This window comes from Crinia signifera, chromosome 6 (genome assembly GCF_055691185.1).
Source record: "Crinia signifera chromosome 6, ASM5569118v1, whole genome shotgun sequence".
In the NCBI taxonomy this organism is placed as follows: Eukaryota; Metazoa; Chordata; class Amphibia; order Anura; family Myobatrachidae; genus Crinia; species Crinia signifera.
In genome coordinates, this window is record NC_139222.1 from 13,003,367 (window position 1) to 13,026,318 (window position 22,952).

Genomic DNA, 22,952 nt, shown 5'->3' on the forward strand with positions numbered 1-22,952 from the left:
ATGTATATAATCTTTCTATGGATTTGTGTAAATTGTTTCACTAATGAAGTAAGGATTACTGTATATACATTTTTACTGGTGGTGGTATATCGTTATCACGCTCTATTACAGTAGATATGTATGCAATCTCAATGTAAATAAAAGACAATTTATCCATAGCTACTTTGTGTGCAAACCTGCAGCCTACCCCTAACCTTCCACACTAGTGCACAACTGTAATCCCCCCTGCAGCCTAACCATAACCCTCCCACTGCAGCCTAACCATAACCCTCCCCCTGCAACCTAACCATAACCCTCCCCCCTGCAGCCTAACCACACCCCTCCCCCTTAGTGTACAACCGTAATCCCCCTGCAGCCTAACCATAACCCTCCCCCTTAGTGCACAACTGTAATCCCCCTGCAGCCTAACCATAACCCTCCCCCTGCAGCCTAACCATACCTCTCCCCCTGCAGCCTAACCACACCCCTCCCCCTTAGTGTACAACCGTAATCCCCCTGCAGCCTAACCATAACCCTCCCCCTTAGTGCACAACCGTAATCCCCCTGCAGCCTAACCATAACCCTCCCCCTGCAGCCTAACCATACCTCTCCCCCTGCAGCCTAACCACACCCCTCCCCCTTAGTGCACAACCATAACCCCCCTACAGCCTAACCATAACCATCCTTGCAGCCTAACCATAACCCTCCCCCTGCAGCCTAACCATAACCCTCCCCCCTGCAGCCTAACCATAGCCCTCCCCCTGCAACCTAACCATAACCCTCCTTCCTGCAGCCTAACAATAGCCCTCCCTGCAGCCTAACCATAACCCTCCCCCTGCAGCCTAACCATAGCCCTCCCTGCAGCCTAACCATAACCCTCCCCCTGCAGCCTAACCATAATCCCCCTGCAGCCTAACCATAACCCTCCCCCTTAGTGCACAACCGTAATCCCCCTGCAGCCTAACCATAACCCTCCTTGCAGCCTAACCATAACCCTCCCCCTGCAGCCTAACCATACCTCTCCCCCCTGCAGCCTAACCACACCCCTCCCCCCTGCAGCCTAACCATAACCCTCCCCCTTAGTGCACAACCGTAACCCCCCTACAGCCTAACCATAACCATCCCCCTGCAGCCTAACCATAACCCACCCCCTTAGTGCCCAACCCTAACCCCCCTTCAGCCTAACCATAACCCTCCTTGCAGCCTAACCATAACCCTCCCCCTGCAGCCTAACCATACCTCTCCCCCCTGCAGCCTAACCACACCCCTCCCCCCTGCAGCCTAACCATAACCCTCCCCCTGCAGCCTAACCATAACCCCCCCCCCCTTAGTGCCCAAACATAACCCCCCTGCAGCCTAACCATAACCCTCCCCCCTGCAGCCTAACCATAACCCTCCCCCTTAGTGCACAACCGTAACCCTTCTTTCCTGCAACCTAACCCTAGATTTAATGATTCTCTCCACTCGTAAAGGAAGTATCACTGTGTACTGGCTTGTATATTATTACTACTGGGCAAATAAAATATGATTGTTTTGGTGAATATACAGTATAAACTCATAATAACCATTTCCTCATAGCTGTATGTGACCAACTTCTTATTGGTATTTTCCCCAGAAGGAAAGCCATGTATTTTTAGCACCCTTGGCAGCACCCTTGGCTTTATTCAAATTTATTTTCCTCTTTCCCTGTTCCCCAGGCAGAAAATGTTCTCCCTTCTGGATCTTCTCGCACAGCTCAGCCTTCTGCCTGACCTCCTGCAGGGACTTTATTCTCTCCCGGTATCCTGCTTTGGCTTCTTGTTTCTCACCCTGTATCATCAGGTCAATGTATTCAGTGGTTGACAGAGGGTTTGGTATCAGAGCGATCTCATGGAGGCGCTTCAGGCTCTGGGAGGACTTGTCAATAAGGCCACACACTGCTTCCTTCACATCATTATATTCATCTTCTATTTTTTTTACCATCATTTCTGCAGTCATCACTTCTCCAGAAGCTGCTTCATAGTTTTTTTTCAACTGGTCATATGTTCTTTTCTCAGTTTGCGTCACATATTCCCACTTATACTTCTGATTGTAATGGACACTCCAGATACATTTGCCTGGGCACACTGTACAGTTTCCATCATGCATAGCAGCACACTGAGCTTTCTCTAAGTCATTAGCAATCCCACAGGGATAGTGACAGGTAAAGTGACATTGCTGGCAGTTGGTTATGAAACCTGTTACCTCTATCTTTTTCGGAACAGTTGTCTCTACCTCATACTCAAAGTTTTTATTTGCCGCCATATGATCCTTGTGTTGCTGCAGAGCCTCTTGTGTCTTTCTTATTTCATCCAGTTTCATTAGCCCGGCCTTTATCTGTGGCTGTAAGGCCTGCAGCGTAATCTCAAGCTGCTTCCGTTCCCTGAGGACTTCCTTGGTCAGCTTCAGACTTTTGGTTTCTATTTTACTCAGATCATTGAAAAATGAGCTCATACTTTTTGCTCCCATGGTCCAAAATATCTGAGTAAAATTAATTTTACTTGATTTTTCTTCCTGATTGTTGGCAAAAAGCGCAGAGTTGTTGAAGTTGAAGTGAACAGGGTCACCAGCTCTGTCCAGTGGGCAGGGGATCTCAGCCTCTTTGATGGCCTCCAGTACTGGAGGTTTTGCTCCATCTGAGAAGTTGATCAGGATCACAATGTTGTCTCTGATATCTTTCCCAAAGATAGAAAACACAGAATTAAAAATATATTTCTGGGTGTGCGTTAGCCGAGCCAGAGATGCCTGAACTACAAAGCACACTGCGTCTATATGGTGAATACCACTGTCCGCTGTAAAGAATGCATGGATGTCCTCTATGATCTTCTTGTCCTGTGCTATTCCTCGTGTGTCCCCAAACCCTGGCGTGTCTATAACAGTGAGGGAATACGGGATTTGGAAGCCATCTTCATGGTTTATCTTGTAGGCTGTAACTTCAGAGGTTTGGCTGTGAGCTTGAGATTTATTTGTAACCTCATGGACAAGTTGGAACCTAAAGTCATCTTTCCAGTCCACACCCAAGATGTAGTTGGCCATCCCATTGATCAGGGTTGTTTTCCCCGAACCTGTGGCTCCTACTAATAGAATCACTTTATTGGGGTTCTGTAGGTTTTCTTTTCCCAGGCTGTACTTACGGTATCCAGAGTGAGAAAGATCCATGCTCAGCTTATATACAGAAGGATTTCCCTTTTCACTTTCCTTTAGTAGAATGCTGCTTTCTTTCTTTTGCTTTTTAAGATTAGTGGAGTTTTCCCTTTCCAATGGTAGAATGCTGCTTTCTTTCTTTTGCTTTTCAAGGTTAGTGGAGTTTTCCCTTTCCTTTAGTAGAATGCTGCTTTCTTTCTTTTGCTCTTTAAGATTAGTGGAGTTCTCTTTTGTTGTCATAACTACAATCTCATCACTGGGAGCGCTGTCCCCAGAGTCACCACATATGGCCGACACACGTATTATGTAGGATGTCATTGGCTTTAGCCCCTCAATAGTACAAGTCTCTACTTTCGTTGCTGATCTATATTCCAACCACCTCTCATCTTGCGTTTCAGCCTCCACCTTGTATTCTACTTTATACTCAGTTATTGTTGCTCCATCTCTGATTATAGTTGGTTCCTTGACATGTAATATAATATAAGATGGTTCCACAGTGACCACTTTGGCTTCTGGTGGACTAGTGGGAAGGGTTCTCTCTTCTGTGGCATCACTGGTGGTGCTGAGTCCTGGGTTACACACTGCAGAGTATCTGAGCATATACTTTGTATTAGGCTTTAGTCCTGTAACTGTGACCTTCTGGTCTTTATTCTGTGTTATACAATGTGACCAGTTCTCCCCCTCAGCAGATCTATACTCTATGCGGTAGCCTTCTATAAACTCTTTCCCAAATTCTGCAGGGCTGAGGATGAGCTCCACACTATCATGGGTCCTACCACTAATAACAGGGGGGTTAGGTTTAGTTGGAGGCATAAACGTTTTACTGACTAATTCCCCACCATCATACAGATAAATAGAGACTCCCGGATTGCTCTGGTCTGGGACAGATGAGACAATGAATTGAGTTTCCACAGTGGATGCATTAGTTGAAGAAAATTCCTGAAATGCTCTCACACATCTTCTGGCCTTCATAGAGATATCTCTGTCCTTGAACCATGGTGAGATGTTTTTACTCTCATAGACACTGTGTCCAGGTGATTGGAGCCAGTTACTCATATCAGAAAGATACGTCTCCTCCTCATTTAGTGATGTAAAATTATAACACACAACATAGTCAATCATAGGGTCAGATATTAGTGTGGTCATTTCACTCTCCGTTGGTAATACTTTGATGTTGGGCAGAACTTTCAGATAGGAGCTCACAGTATCCATCTCCTGCTGTTTAATGCTCAAAAACTGTGCAATGTGGACATTTCCAAATGGAGATTGTTTTACTTTTGTTAAAATGTCAGCAAGTGCGGCTTCCTCCGATCCCCCACCACGGATAGAGGGGAGGGTCTGAGCAAGCTGCTTCTGAAATGTGAGGGTAAATTGCTCACACAGCTCTCTGAACTGGAAGATTGTATTCTTTAGATCCGGAAAGGTCTCTGCAGCCGGATGTCTCATCAGATCATTACAATGCATGGTAACGTCTATCATTTGCTGCATCACCTTTTCCGTCTTGTATACAAGATGTGAATTAATGTCTCGAACCAGTTGGGCGGCTCTGCTGTCCAGTTTTCCCAGTGGATACAGCCAGACTGTCACAGGTACGGCCCTTTCCCCATTCTCTCCTAGTAGCTTTGGGAGGTTGGTATAAATTTTTACAGCATCTTCATATGTGACCGGATTTCTGTCCAGGGAAAAGTCTCCATGAAACTTACAGCTAAATGTTTTAACATCTTCCTTTTCTTTATCATTCATCTTCAGATCTCCCTTTCCTTCAATTGAAATTAGAGGTATTTTTTTAATCATGACCTGGGGATTTCCTTGTATATCCTGAGTGCTCTCTGATGTAGACACCTCGCGATCAAATATAAAGAAGGCTTGAGCACCGTACAATATACCAGTGACCACATGGGTGGCCGTCCCTTTGTCAAACACATCATGGTAGGTCATGTTCTGGACACCTAAATCGTCCATGCTCAGCTGCTCAAACCTTGTGGTTCTTGAGTATTTCAGAGTGACTCTGGCTTGGTTCTTAGATGTCTTTGTGTCATTTAGATAACTGGCAGATCCACCAACTTCTATCAGACCAGAGAGGAAACTGGCTTTCAATGATGCTGAGATATTCAGAGCTGATGACTTATCAGAAACCGTGTCTGAGGCTATACAGTCAAATTCTGTATTATCTTGAGATGTTGATGCCACATGCTTTCCTAATGTCTCACGGTTCCATAAAGTGACACCTGTATAAAACAAAATATATACACTTATACTGTGATAAATCTTCTTACATTTTTCGGTTTTCCAAATTTGCTTAAAAAAAAACAAAAACTAATTTTAAAGTGATTTGTGGTAGAGACATAATTTCTGAGCCAGGATCAAATACAGTATATGAATAGAATAACTCTATATTTTCTCAACCTGTTTTACTGATTTGATGGCTATACTTCCATATTACAGTCTGCTTCTAAAGTCCTCATAAGCATGGAGATATTTCAGCTGACATTGGTACTAGATTTGGACTTTGGAGTTTAACCCTCAATCTACTACTTCAAAGAATGCTGCATACAGTATATGAAGTACTATAAATTCAACATCTGACCTGCTGTACCAGGAACATCTGACCCTTTCCATTCAAGATGTAAAAGCAGGGTGGGAGTCTGCTGTATCTTTTGGAGATTTTGGAGCAGCCCCAAGGATATACCACCATTCAGGAAAGTGCACTTTATTCATCGTCACCATCCACCATTGCTGGGAGAATCAACTCTAAAGCATTGTCCATCTGTCTTCTTCTCAAAGTGAACTTTGGCTTCCGTAATATAAACCATATAATCCCAATTCCAAAAGGGATGTCCAAGCCAACAGCTAAAGTGAGAAAGTACTGGGACAGGGCTCCACTGCTTTTTGGCTCCACCAAGGATGGTAACTATACCAAGATACTGACTGGGCAATCTATCCATTGTTGTGGAACTTTTTGTTATGGCATGAATAGGATCGGACTTTCCATTGTTATATACAAATTGAGGTGCAGTGTCTTATTATCATTATAAAAACACATTTATGTTTATTGCTTTTAATTTATGTATTGATCGGTGGGAATTGCGCACTCAGAGTGCGCAATTCACACCGATCAAAACAATTTCCAAGGGGTTTGGCACACCCCAGAATTAGCAGCACCAACCGCCTGCCCCTTGACAAGAGGTAGAGCGCAATATCCCACAATTTTAATTTTAATTTATGTATACCATGTGTAGTCTATTATTTTATAGAATTAAATGTAAAGGATATCCAATATTTTAAAATGACAGCGCTGCTTCTAATACTTTTTTTCTCTTTCAATAACCTACTGTAATACTCACTATGCTCTTTCTTCAGGCTGCCCATGAGATATCTCCCAACCCAGGTCCTTGCCACCCTTGTGTACCTACACTCTTCCTTCTCCATCCTTCCCTGTGCTTTTGGATCTGTCTACAATAAACTACAGTAGTCTCCATTACTCTTCATTTTCAACGTATTTAACCTCTTTGCTGTGTCTGAAATCTATCTCTCCTCTGTTGACACCACATCTCCTGGTACTCTCTTTTATGAGACTCTCTTTCTTAGACACCGCCAGACTCGAAGTCTGACAAGGCAGCTGCATGGCCATCCTACCCTCTCCCTGTTTCACCTTCCAGGTCATTTCTAAAAGCCCCCTCGCTTTTCCAATCCACAAGTTAATTCTATTAATTTCTTCTGTACAGTCCACCTTTGCATTGATCTACCATACTTGTTACTTCCTCCTAGTTCTTAGATAATTTTGCATCCTTGATAACCCTCGTCCTATCCTGACTACTCTCCCTTATCAGTTAGATATACAGTACATCTTCTTAAATATTCTGGCAGACAGGACATGCCATATGACCTGGGAATGCAGAGGAAGCATGAAAGCACACAGGACAGACAAAGTGTACCCTTGCAGGCTTGCTTTGCTCACTGCTCTTCGGGCCCGGTGGCAAGCAAAGCGAGCCATCTGGTTACTAAAGCCAACCGGTGGTGGTGTGGATGGTGATATTGATGTTCCACTGACCTTGCTGCTGCCACTGCACATGGTATGTTCCATCGGTCACGTGGTCTAAACTACATTGACAGCCTGGAATCTAGCTGCTACCCTCCCTTATCTTATGTGATATCATAGCCAGCTGAGACCTAAACAGCCATCTCCATGTAGACCTGTTACTTGCTTAAGTTCTTCTGATTTGCAGGAACAAATCTAACTTTAACCTTGGCCTCTGCCCCTTTCACCCTAACACTCTGCCTTTTGTTCAGAAATGTAATTAAAGGGGCATTTTTATAAACAGTGGGTTTTTCAAAGCCGACAATTATCAGCATCTTTGGGCGCTGGATATAAAACAGCAATGTTAATAAACGTGCCATAATACTGTCCTGCTTTAGCATTGTCTCCTCTGCTCCTGACTTCTTGGGTGTCTGGCTTGGCTCCAACCTTTCATTGGTTACCTCCAACCCATCCATTTCTCAAGCTTGCACCCTACATCTCCATTATTAGGACCTTCCTTATCCATGACACTACCAAAACTCTTATCCAGGCTATAATTATTTCCTACCTCATCTAGTGGCACTTCCTGCTCTCCGTCCTCATTTTCACCCATCTCTCCTTACATCAATCCTCAGTGGTGCAGCTCTCCTACTGCCTTCCATCCTGCTGCCAACTCTATACTGGCTCCAGAGTCCAATTACATTTGTAATCCCAACTCAACTACTCCAACCCACTATACAATATGAGGGAATTTTACTAAGTTCTATTTTACATGGAATGTTGCTATGGGCAACGAATCAGATTTTAGCTATTATCTTCTGGTAAAAGATGCTACTGTATATAAATCAGAAGTAGATTCTGCTTAGTTGCCCATAGCAACATCCCATCTGATATAGAACTCCCATCTTAGTAAATTTTCCCCTATGTCTCCAAAGTCATCTCCTCTCTCCCAATGACCATCACCTCAACTTCTCACCAATAATCACACAACAATCTGTCCGCCGAGACTTGACCCAATCATGCTCCCCATGTATGGGATACACTCTTGTGTCCAATCAGGCTCTAAACCAGTTTGTAAAGAGATTGCATCTTGTTTGTCCTGGCCTACAATTCACCACCATCAGATGTATCAAATCTTCTGATTATAGAACGGAGATGCTGACCATAGTGATCGATCATATTCTGTCATACAGACTGTGCTAGAGGTATGATATCTAGGTATTAGCTGAGTGGTTGCTATGGTTAGTTATGTAGTGGGCTTAATACTGTACATCTCCCATTGTAACTAGCTCAGCTCTGTGCCCACATTCTCCTTGTCAACCCATTTTGTATCAGTTTTTCCTCCACCATTAGATTATAAGTTCTCATGAACAGGGACCTTTCTCTGTCTTCCTAATGCTCCCACCTTACGGGTGGGATGTATTAATATACATCGCCACCCTTCGCCCTTGTACTAACATATGCGCCTGGCATCGCGGTGCGGTGACGGAGGCCCCCTGCAATACCTGTAATGTGGTGTGAGGGGGGTCTATATCACCTCCCTGCCGCCTCCTGCTCCCCTCATGCTGGGAACAGCTGAGCAGGCTGTCCCCGGCGCCTCCTCCTCCCTCCTGCAGCTGGAAGGACGTCCGGCTGCATTACTAGGGGGAGGAGGGGTTTACCTTCCAGGGTCCAGGAGGACCTGATGCAAGGTAAGCCAGAGGGAGGGCGAGAGGGGGGTCGGCGAGGCGGCTGGCGTGATAGAAGCCCATAGGCTTCTATAGGGTATCGCCACCCAAAGGTGGCGATACCCTACTATGCGGTATCGGTGCGGCCGGGTTTTAATATATAGGAAAATGTGGTTAAACGGAGGTTTTACCGCATTTTAAGCTCCATGCATCTCGAAATATATCTTGTATATTGTGTCCTAAACATTCTTTATGACTCTTGTGAAAAATAGAACTGCGCGGTCACAGAGAATTGAGTTATTCACTAATATGACATTTATTAATATTTACTACAATAAATGATGACATATCCTAAAATTACATAAAAATTCAATAAAAATACAAAGAAAAAAGCACAACCGGTTGTGAATTAGTTAACTACTAATAAAACATGTTACCTATATTTGGCATACATTAGCTGATGAAAATTGATAAAGAAATGTCCAGTTATTTATGTATGGCCAGACAGAATCACAGAGGTACCGTACAGGGTGTCACCTTCTTATTCTCACGCCTCCCAGTTGTTGGTGCTGATTAACCTATGGAACAACTTTATCCAGAGTTTGCTATGAGATATGTGACATGGCTGCAGTAGAAGTCAATTATTGTAGCCCTCTTGTGCAATTCTGCAGACTCCTGATGTTGCCAGCTGTGGGGGCCAGGTGGTGCACTTAATGGTCTTGCAGGAAGCGGCGGGCAGGAGGAATGCTTCGGCTGGCATCAGTGGCTCATGGTGTTGCAGGCGGTGTTGCAGGTGGTGTTGCAGGCGGTGTGCGGCGGGGCTCTTCGTGCTGCTGGCTCTTCATTCGACCGCCAGCAGAACGAAGAGCCCCAACGCACACCGCCTGCAACACCATGAGCCACCGATGCCAGCCAAGGTAGTGGCATGCGGTGGGGTGAGGCAGGTTAGGCTCAGCCTTTCCTATCATACTAACGTATATGCTAGCGTTTTTAGTTTATAAAGTATGTGAAAAATACAAATAATAAATATAAAAAATCTTGTTTTTAATATTCTAATAATTTTTATAGTCAAAACTCTGGAGTAAAAAGTCTATGGTAGGTGAGGCAGTGCCTCACCTGGCTACCTTTTCTGCACATCTCTTATTAAAACTCAGTGACTCTCCAGCAGTATATACTTCTGCACTCGTGTATAATACCGGCATGTACCCCATGGCTCATAAATTGGGTGCAAATCTGGCTCTGGTACTTGCCAGGGACTCCTCAGCAATTTACCTCACCGCACATCCCTGGTCGGAATACCTCCTGCCCGCCGCTTCCTGCAAGACCATTAAGAGCGCCATATGGACCCCACAGCTGGCAACATCAGGAGTCTGCAGAATTGCAAACCTCCAGTACAATTCGGCCTACATGCACAAGAGGGCTACAATAATTGACTTCTACTGCAGCCATGTCACACATCTCATAGCATACTCCGGATAAAGTTGTTCCATAGGTTAATCTGCACCAACAACTGGGAGGCGTGAGAATAAGAAGGTGACACCCTGTAAGGTACCTCTGTGAATTTGTCTGGCCATACATAAATAACTGGACATTTCTTTATCAATTTTCATCATTTTTCATCGGTTGTGCTTTTTTCTTTGTATTTTTATTGAATTTTTATGTAATTTTAGGATATGTCGTCATTTATTGTAGTAAATATTAATAAATGTCATATTAGTGACATTTTCTACTTTTCACAATTTTTTTTCTTTTTCTGATTTTGGGATATTGAGCTACCCCAATTAGAACAACAGCAATCAATGGGAAAGTTGGGTATTCACAACTGAGTATGGTCATATTGATGTGTAATATTCTATGCTGTATCGGCTCTCTATAATGCAGGACCTTATTCTTTTTGTATCTGTTCTTTATGACTCTTGTTACATATAGCCTATGTGCCTATGATGTATTTGGGGTTATTTATTCCTGACTAATAGGTGTAAATAAAAAATGTATATATATATATATTTACCTGGGATGAGCTTATCATCACGACAATCATACAGCATCCCGAGGGAGAACGGACGTCCAAGAGCCGCAATCTCCATGGCCTGTGTATCCGCTGTTCTGTCTGAGTGTCCAGAACCTAAAGACATCGATTGATTGGTATTCGGATTCATGGCCATTTCTAGAAGCAAGGCACCTACACATGTCAAAGATATACAGAAGAAAGCATTATATGGATATATCATAAGAAATCTTTGTAGGCTGATCTAGAAAAATGAAATTAGTAAAATTTTAGGTTTAGCAAATTTTCTGATTTAGGTTTCCCAGCCGATAATGAGACATTCGTAGCCATTCAATCTTAGTACATTTCCCTAGTCATGCTTACTTCATGTAAAATTTGAATATGTCCAGCTGTGTCATCAGCTCAGAACTGACAGAAACCAGTGGGACCGGGGTACATCCCATCCATTATTGGCTTCCGTGCAGGCTTCCACTTTGAAAACGGGGCTCACAGCTCCGAAACGTCAGTTTTTTCCACTTCAGAAAATATAACATTTGAAAAGACCCGATTGAGTGCCGCTTTCTTTTGATTCACGCTATATATATATATATATATATATATATATATATATATATATATATTCCAAGTGCTTAATGAAAAGCGAGGGCACTCACCATAGCAGCAAAAGTCAGCCAATTTTAATAGTCATACATGATAGTCGACGTTTCGACCCACATGGGGCCTTTGTCAAGACACACAAGGTAAATCCAAAGGTACACCAGAGAAGGCAAAGTACTCGTTACTTTGCCTTCTCTGGTGTACCTTTGGATTTACCTTGTGTGTCTTGACAAAGGCCCCATGTGGGTCGAAACGTCGACTATCATGTATGACTATTAAAATTGGCTGACTTTTGCTGCTATGGTGAGTGCCCTCGCTTTTCATTAAGCACTTGGAATATAATTGCCAATCCGGATGGGATGACCTTTGCTGTGCACCCCGTTTATGCTCCTGACATTTGGATGTGAGTGCGGAGCCTCTTGGCTATATATATATATATATATATATATATATATATATATATATATATATATATATATACACACAATATCACTAGATACTTGCGCTAGAAAATGAGGCGGTCGCTATTAACACTAGATCCCCTACTAGAGGGATCCACACAATCCAATACACAACCCAATAGTGTTATTAAGCGCCCATGTACAATTCAACAATACTATGTATCAAGTCTTTCCACTCAATGTAGAATTATCATCAACCAAGACTTCTTTCAAATATAAAAATTTATTAAAAAATAAAATAAGATAATACACTTGGAATTAGAAGAATTTTCTTGGAATAGGGATCATACCAAGAACCTTGGGATTTGCTTGTGCAGAAGGCAACTGAGCAGGTTAACCCCGAGGGGGGTCCGAGTGCCGGGTTCATGTGGTTACTATATATATATATATATATATATATATATAGATTCTCCAGGGACCGGCACTCCAAGTTCTCCCAGTAAACAGCAGCCGGGGTGCTCACAGACAAAGAGCATACAGCAGACCAGGAACACTGCGTGCACTCCCACGGACTCCCATAAATAAAGCTCAGACACAGGGATGAAGTGCTGACGTTTCGGGATTTAATTCCCGTTTTCAAAGCAAACAATCGGTGCAAGACAAATAAGAAGGTGAACACACTCACCTATATAGCTGAAAGAGGAGTCACCCAGTTCTCCAGACGCCGTCTATCGCCGCCCCCAGTCCCCGCTCAGGTAACCCGGAAGTGCGTCACTGCGTAGACCCGTCTCTCAACGCCGTCAAAGCAGCGTCCTTAGCAACCTGGACGTCCACCCGGCTGATTCCCTGGGTACGGCGCATAGCATCGGCGTCCTTGTTTCCATGGCGACAAAACACTGCAAAACAAAACTGACATTGTGGATAGTGCAGAAAGTGAGAAATAAGATGGTGGAAACAACGATGTAAAATAACATGGTATAAAGAAATTAGAAAAACAAATCTAAGTGAAATAAGAAAGTAGAAAAAAGTTGCAAGTAAAAATAAAAATAAAAGTAAAACGGACTTAGGAGATGAGAGAGACACAAGAAGGGTACATAATGCAGACTATAAGAATACATTAAATGAGATCAATTCGTTGAGCCCTCTAGGGGTAATAGTGTCCAATTCATGGATCCACTTAGTCTCCAACTGTAGCAGTTTCTTCCCTCTATCACCTCCACGAATATCTTCAGGTACCTGGTCAATAGCCATATAGCGAAGCATAGCCAAACTGTGTCTTTCTGCCAAAAAGTGCTTTGCCACCGGTTGATCACTCGTTTTTTTCTCAAAGGCCTTTTTGATGGCCGACCGGTGTAAGGCCATTCTGGTTTTAAAAGTCCTAATCGTTTTCCCCACGTAGCAAAGGCCACATGGGCATTTTATAAGATACACCACATGGGTGCTGGTGCATGTCAAGGGGGTACGGATGGAATATCTTCGCCCAGAGTGAGGGTGGAAAAACCATTTGCCAGGTACCATATAGCTGCATGTGGTGCAGCCCACGCATTTATAGCAACCACCAGGTTTCATACGGGTGAGAGGTTTACTTCTCTTGGTCACATCCATCTTAACCAGCATGTCCCTGAGGTTTTGACCCCTGGTGTAACAAGGCATGATTTGGGTGTGTTTAAGTTTTTGTAGGTCCTTGTCTCGTTGGACCATAGGCCATAGCATCTTAGAGGTGTTACGAATCGTATCGTCAGCCGAGTTGTAGCTGCGCACCCAATGAATCTTGTCTTTCTTCTTATCTTCCAAGGTAACAGGTTTTTTTGTCAACAACTCAATTCTGGGGATTTTTTCTACTTTCTCTAGGGCTTGCTGGATCAGATTCTGTGAATACCCTCTGTCTCTAAATTTAGAAGACATTTTCTCCAGATTGTCTTGGAGGTTCTCTGGTTCACTTGTAATTCTTTTCACACGTAATAATTGTGAGTATGGTAAACTCCTTTTGGTGCTCTTTGGGTGGTGGCTGTCCGCAGCAAGAAGTGTGTTGCGGTCGGTAGGTTTCTGGTATAGGTCAGTTTCAAGTTTTCCATCTTTAAAATAAATACGCACATCAAGGTATTGTACCTCCTTCAGACTCATGTGAAAAGTAAACTTAATAGGACAATTAAGGAGATTGATCTTCTCCATCAATTCTCTAAATGACGATTCTGTCCCTTGCCACAGGAGTAGGACGTCATCTATGTAGCGGCAGAAAAATAACAGCTTGTCTTTGGTTTCTGGGGTAAAGAACATTTCCTGTTCGATGGCATGCATGTACACATTAGCGTACGAGGGTGCGACAGGAGATCCCATCGCACACCCCGTACGCTGTAGGAAGAATTCGCCATCGAACAGAAAATAGTTCCGGAGTAGGATGAGTTCCAGCAATTGCATCATGAATTCAGTATGTGGTCCCTGGTATGCATGGTTATTCTCCATCATCCTTCGCATGGCCTCAAGTCCCTCAGGATGAGGTATACTCGTGTACAGACTAGTAATGTCCAATACACATAACCAGGTACCCATGGGTATGTCCCTCAGTAGATCTAGTTTAAGCAAGAGATCAGTGGTGTCGCGTAGATACGTGGATTGGGTCTGCACACATGGCTGTATGAAGTGGTCTAGAAAAAGGGCCGGTTTGTTAAATAGGGAATCTCTGGCCGAGATTATAGGCCTCCCTGGTGGTCTAGTAGGATGTTTATGAATTTTCGGTAAACAATATATTATGGGTACCACCGGGAATTCTGTTTTCAGATATTCTGCCACTTCAATTGGGATGATTCTCTGACTGACCGCTTGATCCACAATGATATCCAGTTCAGATTTGAATCTCTGAGTGGGATTGGCCTTGAGGCGTTGGTACACTTCTGTATTATTGAGCTGGGAATAAACCTCAATTTTATAGTCATGTAAAGTTTGAAGTACGATGCCGCCGCCTTTGTCAGCCGGCAGAATCATAACTTCATTCAGCGACTTCAGATGTTTGATCGCCTGCCATTCTTCTCCAGACAGGTTAGAATATTGAGGGGAAGGCTGTGTAGTCGGGACATGATAGTCAAGGGTTTTAATGAAACTGGTAATTGAAGTGTTAGTGGACACAGGATCAAACTGCGATTTCTTTTTAAATTTAGAATATTGATTAGTCGTCACATCTGAAGCTTTGTCTTTAAAGAAGTCGCGTAGTTTGAGTTGACGGTGTAGTCTGGTGGTCTCAATGTGCCATTGTAGGTCTCTGAATTTATTGGTCGGAACAAATGACATCCCTCGGTTTAGCACTGATTTCTCCGCAGTCGATAGTTCAATGTCAGTGAGGTTGAAAATGGCATTCATTTCCTGCCTTTCTTTTTGGTGGTTGATGCGTTTGTGTTGCCCACCTCTTCGGGTGGGTCTAATGGCCCCCCGCGCGCAGCGCGGGTCCTCACCCCTAAAGGGGGTTTCTTGGAATTGGAAGGTTTGGTGGAAGGTCCTTCATAGGCAGATGACTGCGAATCGCTGGAGGAATCAAAGTTACGATTTCTTCTGGTAGTAAATTTCTTAGGGCGGGAAGGAGGTCTGTTGGTATGGGTGCCTGTCAGCCATGTGTAAACGTTGGCTTCAGCATAGTCTCTATTAACTGTTTCAAATTTCTTTTGTTTGAACAGCGTCAGTTCTTTCTTGTATGTGGAGAGTTGTATCTCCAATTTATCCACCCAATCGCAGGATTTATCTGCAGTGAGTTTCTCCTTGTATTTAGCCTCATACTCTTTGCATTTGTCTTTAGCTGCAGCCATTTCTTTGGCCGACTCTTCAACAACCAGAGTCATGAGGTCGAATGAACAGTTGTTGAGTATTGCTACCCAACGACGACAAAACTCATTATTAAATCTCCCGATGGTCGGGGTATTCCTGACTCGGAACCCCCTGGGTATTTTCCTCTCGCGAATGTATTCAGATAACGTCACTCCATGCATAAGGAAATCAATTTCTCTCTTCCTGATTTTGAAAAGCCCATTATAGATATCCTCCGCTGAGAGTTCTCCCAGTACATCCGCCAATCGTTCCTTAAACAGCACTGACTCTGTCTCGCTGTCTGAGAACCTCAGTCTTTCCCCAAGGGGAAGATCAATTCTGCTATGGGCCCTCGGGCCTCTCCCATCAGCCTCTGGTTCCGTCATGGTGCGGTGACCGTGAACCAAAGTGAATGTGAATAAAATATCACTTGCTGTACTTTCTGTCCCCTTTGATGGGGAAACAGCAAGGGTATACACTTATCTGCACGTTTGTAGATGCTGTGAAACTTCTCTCCTACTATAGGTAGGTGCGGAGGAAATAGGGTGGTGGGTGCCTTGTCCAGGTAACAGATCCTCTGTGTGTAGGAAATGGACCAATATGCAGATTCTCCAGGGACCGGCACTCCAAGTTCTCCCAGTAAACAGCAGCCGGGGTGCTCACAGACAAAGAGCATACAGCAGACCAGGAACACTGCGTGCACTCCCACGGACTCCCATAAATAAAGCTCAGACACAGGGATGAAGTGCTGACGTTTCGGGATTTAATTCCCGTTTTCAAAGCAAACAATCGGTGCAAGACAAATAAGAAGGTGAACACACTCACCTATTGTCTTGCACCGATTGTTTGCTTTGAAAACGGGAATTAAATCCCGAAACGTCAGCACTTCATCCCTGTGTCTGAGCTTTATTTATGGGAGTCCGTGGGAGTGCACGCAGTGTTCCTGGTCTGCTGTATGCTCTTTGTCTGTGAGCACCCCGGCTGCTGTTTACTGGGAGAACTTGGAGTGCCGGTCCCTGGAGAATCTGCATATTGGTCCATTTCCTACACACAGAGGATCTGTTACCTGGACAAGGCACCCACCACCCTATTTCCTCCGCACCTACCTATAGTAGGAGAGAAGTTTCACAGCATCTACAAACGTGCAGATAAGTGTATACCCTTGCTGTTTCCCCATCAAAGGGGACAGAAAGTACAGCAAGTGATATTTTATTCACATTCACTTTGGTTCACGGTCACCGCACCATGACGGAACCAGAGGCTGATGGGAGAGGCCCGAGGGCCCATAGCAGAATTGATCTTCCCCTTGGGGAAAGACTGAGGTTCTCAGACAGCGAGACAGAGTCAGTGCTGTTTAAGGAACGATTGGCGGATGTACTGGGAGAACTCTCAGCGGAGGATATCTATAATGGGCTTTTCAAAATCAGGAAGAGAGAAATTGATTTCCTTATGCATGGAGTGACGTTATCTGAATACATTTGCGAGAGGAAAATACCCAGGGGGTTCCGAGTCAGGAATACCCCGACCATCGGGAGATTTAATAATGAGTTTTGTCGTCGTTGGGTAGCAATACTCAACAACTGTTCATTCGACCTCATGACTCTGGTTGTTGAAGAGTCGGCCAAAGAAATGGCTGCAGCTAAAGACAAATGCAAAGAGTATGAGGCTAAATACAAGGAGAAACTCACTGCAGATAAATCCTGCGATTGGGTGGATAAATTGGAGATACAACTCTCCACATACAAGAAAGAACTGACGCTGTTCAAACAAAAGAAATTTGAAACAGTTAATAGAGACTATGCTGAAGCCAACGTTTACACATGGCTGACAGGCACCCATACCAACAGACCTCCTTCCCGCCCTAAGAAATTTACTACCAGAAGAAATCGTTACTTTGATTCCTCCAGCGATTCGCAGTCATCTGCCTATGAAGGACCTTCCACCAAACCTTCCAATTCCAAGAAACCCCCTTTAGGGGTAAGGACCCGCGCTGCGCGCGGGGGGCCATTAGACCCACCCGAAGAGGTGGGCAACACAAACGCATCAACCACCAAAAAGAAAGGCAGGAAATGAATGCCATTTTCAACCTCACTGACATTGAACTATCGACTGCGGAGAAATCAGTGCTAAACCGAGGGATGTCATTTGTTCCGACCAATAAATTCAGAGACCTACAATGGCACATTGAGACCACCAGACTACACCGTCAACTCAAACTACGCGACTTCTTTAAAGACAAAGCTTCAGATGTGACGACTAATCAATATTCTAAATTTAAAAAGAAATCGCAGTTTGATCCTGTGTCCACTAACACTTCAATTACCAGTTTCATTAAAACCCTTGACTATCATGTCCCGACTACACAGCCTTCCCCTCAATATTCTAACCTGTCTGGAGAAGAATGGCAGGCGATCAAACATCTGAAGTCGCTGAATGAAGTTATGATTCTGCCGGCTGACAAAGGCGGCGGCATCGTACTTCAAACTTTACATGACTATAAAATTGAGGTTTATTCCCAGCTCAATAATACAGAAGTGTACCAACGCCTCAAGGCCAATCCCACTCAGAGATTCAAATCTGAACTGGATATCATTGTGGATCAAGCGGTCAGTCAGAGAATCATCCCAATTGAAGTGGCAGAATATCTGAAAACAGAATTCCCGGTGGTACCCATAATATATTGTTTACCGAAAATTCATAAACATCCTACTAGACCACCAGGGAGGCCTATAATCTCGGCCAGAGATTCCCTATTTAACAAACCGGCCCTTTTTCTAGACCACTTCATACAGCCATGTGTGCAGACCCAATCCACGTATCTACGCGACACCACTGATCTCTTGCTTAAACTAGATCTACTGAGGGACATACCCATGGGTACCTGGTTATGTGTATTGGACATTACTAGTCTGTACACGAGTATACCTCATCCTGAGGGACTTGAGGCCATGCGAAGGATGATGGAGAATAACCATGCATACCAGGGACCACATACTGAATTCATGATGCAATTGCTGGAACTCATCCTACTCCGGAACTATTTTCTGTTCGATGGCAAATTCTTCCTACAGCGTACGGGGTGTGCGATGGGATCTCCTGTCGCACCCTCGTACGCTAATGTGTACATGCATGCCATCGAACAGGAAATGTTCTTTACCCCAGAAACCAAAGACAAGCTGTTATTTTTCTGCCGCTACATAGATGACGTCCTACTCCTGTGGCAAGGGACAGAATCGTCATTTAGAGAATTGATGGAGAAGATCAATCTCCTTAATTGTCCTATTAAGTTTACTTTTCACATGAGTCTGAAGGAGGTACAATACCTTGATGTGCGTATTTATTTTAAAGATGGAAAACTTGAAACTGACCTATACCAGAAACCTACCGACCGCAACACACTTCTTGCTGCGGACAGCCACCACCCAAAGAGCACCAAAAGGAGTTTACCATACTCACAATTATTACGTGTGAAAAGAATTACAAGTGAACCAGAGAACCTCCAAGACAATCTGGAGAAAATGTCTTCTAAATTTAGAGACAGAGGGTATTCACAGAATCTGATCCAGCAAGCCCTAGAGAAAGTAGAAAAAATCCCCAGAATTGAGTTGTTGACAAAAAAACCTGTTACCTTGGAAGATAAGAAGAAAGACAAGATTCATTGGGTGCGCAGCTACAACTCGGCTGACGATACGATTCGTAACACCTCTAAGATGCTATGGCCTATGGTCCAACGAGACAAGGACCTACAAAAACTTAAACACACCCAAATCATGCCTTGTTACACCAGGGGTCAAAACCTCAGGGACATGCTGGTTAAGATGGATGTGACCAAGAGAAGTAAACCTCTCACCCGTATGAAACCTGGTGGTTGCTATAAATGCGTGGGCTGCACCACATGCAGCTATATGGTACCTGGCAAATGGTTTTTCCACCCTCACTCTGGGCGAAGATATTCCATCCGTACCCCCTTGACATGCACCAGCACCCATGTGGTGTATCTTATAAAATGCCCATGTGGCCTTTGCTACGTGGGGAAAACGATTAGGACTTTTAAAACCAGAATGGCCTTACACCGGTCGGCCATCAAAAAGGCCTTTGAGAAAAAAACGAGTGATCAACCGGTGGCAAAGCACTTTTTGGCAGAAAGACACAGTTTGGCTATGCTTCGCTATATGGCTATTGACCAGGTACCTGAAGATATTCGTGGAGGTGATAGAGGGAAGAAACTGCTACAGTTGGAGACTAAGTGGATCCATGAATTGGACACTATTACCCCTAGAGGGCTCAACGAATTGATCTCATTTAATGTATTCTTATAGTCTGCATTATGTACCCTTCTTGTGTCTCTCTCATCTCCTAAGTCCGTTTTACTTTTATTTTTATTTTTACTTGCAACTTTTTTCTACTTTCTTATTTCACTTAGATTTGTTTTTCTAATTTCTTTATACCATGTTATTTTACATCGTTGTTTCCACCATCTTATTTCTCACTTTCTGCACTATCCACAATGTCAGTTTTGTTTTGCAGTGTTTTGTCGCCATGGAAACAAGGACGCCGATGCTATGCGCCGTACCCAGGGAATCAGCCGGGTGGACGTCCAGGTTGCTAAGGACGCTGCTTTGACGGCGTTGAGAGACGGGTCTACGCAGTGACGCACTTCCGGGTTACCTGAGCGGGGACTGGGGGCGGCGATAGACGGCGTCTGGAGAACTGGGTGACTCCTCTTTCAGCTATATAGGTGAGTGTGTTCACCTTCTTATTTGTCTTGCACCGATTGTTTGCTTTGAAAACGGGAATTAAATCCCGAAACGTCAGCACTTCATCCCTGTGTCTGAGCTTTATTTATGGGAGTCCGTGGGAGTGCACGCAGTGTTCCTGGTCTGCTATATATATATATATATATATATATATATATATATATATATATATATATATATATATATATATATATATATATATATATATATATATACATATATATGTATATATATATATATATAGTATAGAACCGTTCTGCTGGCCTTCTCTGGAGGAACTTGAAGCATTTTTGGAGAGTTATTTGTGCTCAATTCGCTGCTGGATCGACACATTTTTATCCATAGCATAGGTATTAATATTAAGCCCTAAATAAGATGGCTTACCAGAATAAACCTGCGCACATTATATTAGATTGTAGGCATTACATCGATTTTAAAAACTTTTCACGATATATAGAAACACTAAAATAAAATAGGAGTAAGGAAATTACTACTCCCTAAAGTAGATTCGATCACGGATATAACACCCTAAGAGGGTCCGACCAAATTCTAACATTAACCGAAAGATTGTTACAGTATATTCTATTCCCCTGCTGGTCTCTGTGAGACGAAACGCGTTGGAACATTTCTATTTCCTGTTTTTACTTGGTAATCCACTGAAGACAAATAAACAAAGTTTGGGAAGAATTCTCCTGTCTGCGTCACTGGATTTGGATCATACATATACATATTGTATTTGGACATTGATATCTTAATTTTTAGGCACCATACCACTATTGGGTATAATATATATTTAACACTGATAGATACTGTCATATAAACTATACCTTCAAAGGGTACTTGTTTCCTAGCACGGCCACACCGATTTCCATCGGGGTGGTCGTGTCGGAAAAATCTCGTCAGCTGCATCGCATGCGATTTGGTCGCATGCGATGCGACCGATGCGACCGACCCAATTTTTTAATTGAATCAAATGTGAATAGGGTCCCTGGGACCCAATTTTACATTGGATTCAATGTAAAATATTCCCTAGACCCCCAAATTTAACACCGTAAACCCCACCCCACGATTGACGCCAACCTGAAGCGTGGCGAGCGCAGCGAGCCCGCGAGGGGTGGCGGTGCGCGTCCTCCGACCTTTTCATTCCCCTACTATCCACATCGGCGTGGAGTTGAGAATATAAAGTGTGGCGAGCCACCGAGAACGAAGCGAGGGGACGCGTATAACTTCACAGGTATACGCGTCTCCTCGCGGGGCTCGCTGCGCTCGCCACGCTTCGGGCTCGGTGGCTCGCTGCACTTGAAACACTTTATATTCTCAACTCCATGCCGACGTGAATGAAAAGGTCGGAGGACGCACACCGCCGCCCCTCGTGGGCTCGCTGCGCTCGCCACGCTTCAGGTTCACGTCAATTGTGGGGTGACGACGGGGCCATATATAATGTGAAATGGGTCATAATGGCCCATTTCACATTTTTTACTATGTGAGATGGACTTAATCAAGTCCATCTCATCTTGTGCCATTATAATGGCACAAGACCGACGCAATGCTCCCGATTTCAATGTTAAAAATTATTTTAACATTGAAGCCTATGGTAAAATCGGGGGCATCGCGTCGGTCGCGTCGGGGCCAATGTTAATGGTCCCGACCGACGCGATGCCCGCGATTTTTCCTTTGCCAGCAAAATGGACCTGATTTCAAAGGAAATCGGGTCCATCGCGGGCATCGTCTACCTTAACTTAAAGGTACACGATGCCCAAGATTGTGGCCGTGCTAGGAAACAAGTACCCTTCAAAGAATTACTCACCTATATACTTGACACTGAGAGATACTGTCATATAAACTATACCATCAAAGAATTACTCACCTATATACTATACACTGAGAGAGTTACTCCCATATATATACTATACACTGAGAGAGTTACTGTCATATATACTATACACTGATCAATACTGCCATATATACTATACACTGAGAGAGTTACTGTCATATATACTATACACTGAGAGAGTTACTGTCATATATACTATGCACTGAGAGATTCTGTCATATATACTATACACCGAGAGAGATACTGTCATATATATACTATACACTGAGAGATACTGTCATATATACTATACACTGAGAGAGTTACTGTCATATATACTATACACTGATCAATACTGCCATATATACTATACACTGAGAGAGTTACTGTCATATATACTATACACTGAGAGAGTAACTGTCATATATACTATACACTGAGAGAGTTACTGTCATATATACTATGCACTGAGAGATTCTGTCATATATACTATACACCGAGAGAGATACTGTCATATATATACTATACACTGAGAGATACTGTCATATATACTATACACTGAGAGAGTTACTGTCATATATACTATACACTGAGAGAGTTACTGTCATATATATTATACCCTGAGAGAGATACTCCCATATATTCTATACACTGAGAGAGATACTGTCATATATACTATACACTGAGAGAGTTACTCCCATATATACTACACACTGAGAGAGTTTCTGTCATATGTATTATACCCTGAGAGAGTTACT

The 22,952-nt window shown here is 43.6% G+C and overlaps 1 protein-coding gene across 1 annotated transcript; it reads right to left on the reverse strand.

Annotated features, from left to right (window-relative positions):
* Window positions 1-1,575: 1,575 nt before the first annotated feature.
* On the reverse strand, window positions 1,576-10,980 carry LOC146009519 (uncharacterized). The gene is made up of 2 exons (XM_083149961.1): window positions 10,838-10,980; window positions 1,576-5,369 (listed from the first exon to the last, which is right to left on the reverse strand). Exons 1-2 carry the CDS (start codon window positions 10,959-10,961, stop codon window positions 1,576-1,578), a joined length of 3,918 nt encoding a protein of 1,305 aa, XP_083006087.1. The 5' UTR covers window positions 10,962-10,980.
* Between the last annotated feature and the right edge of the window lie 11,972 nt (window positions 10,981-22,952).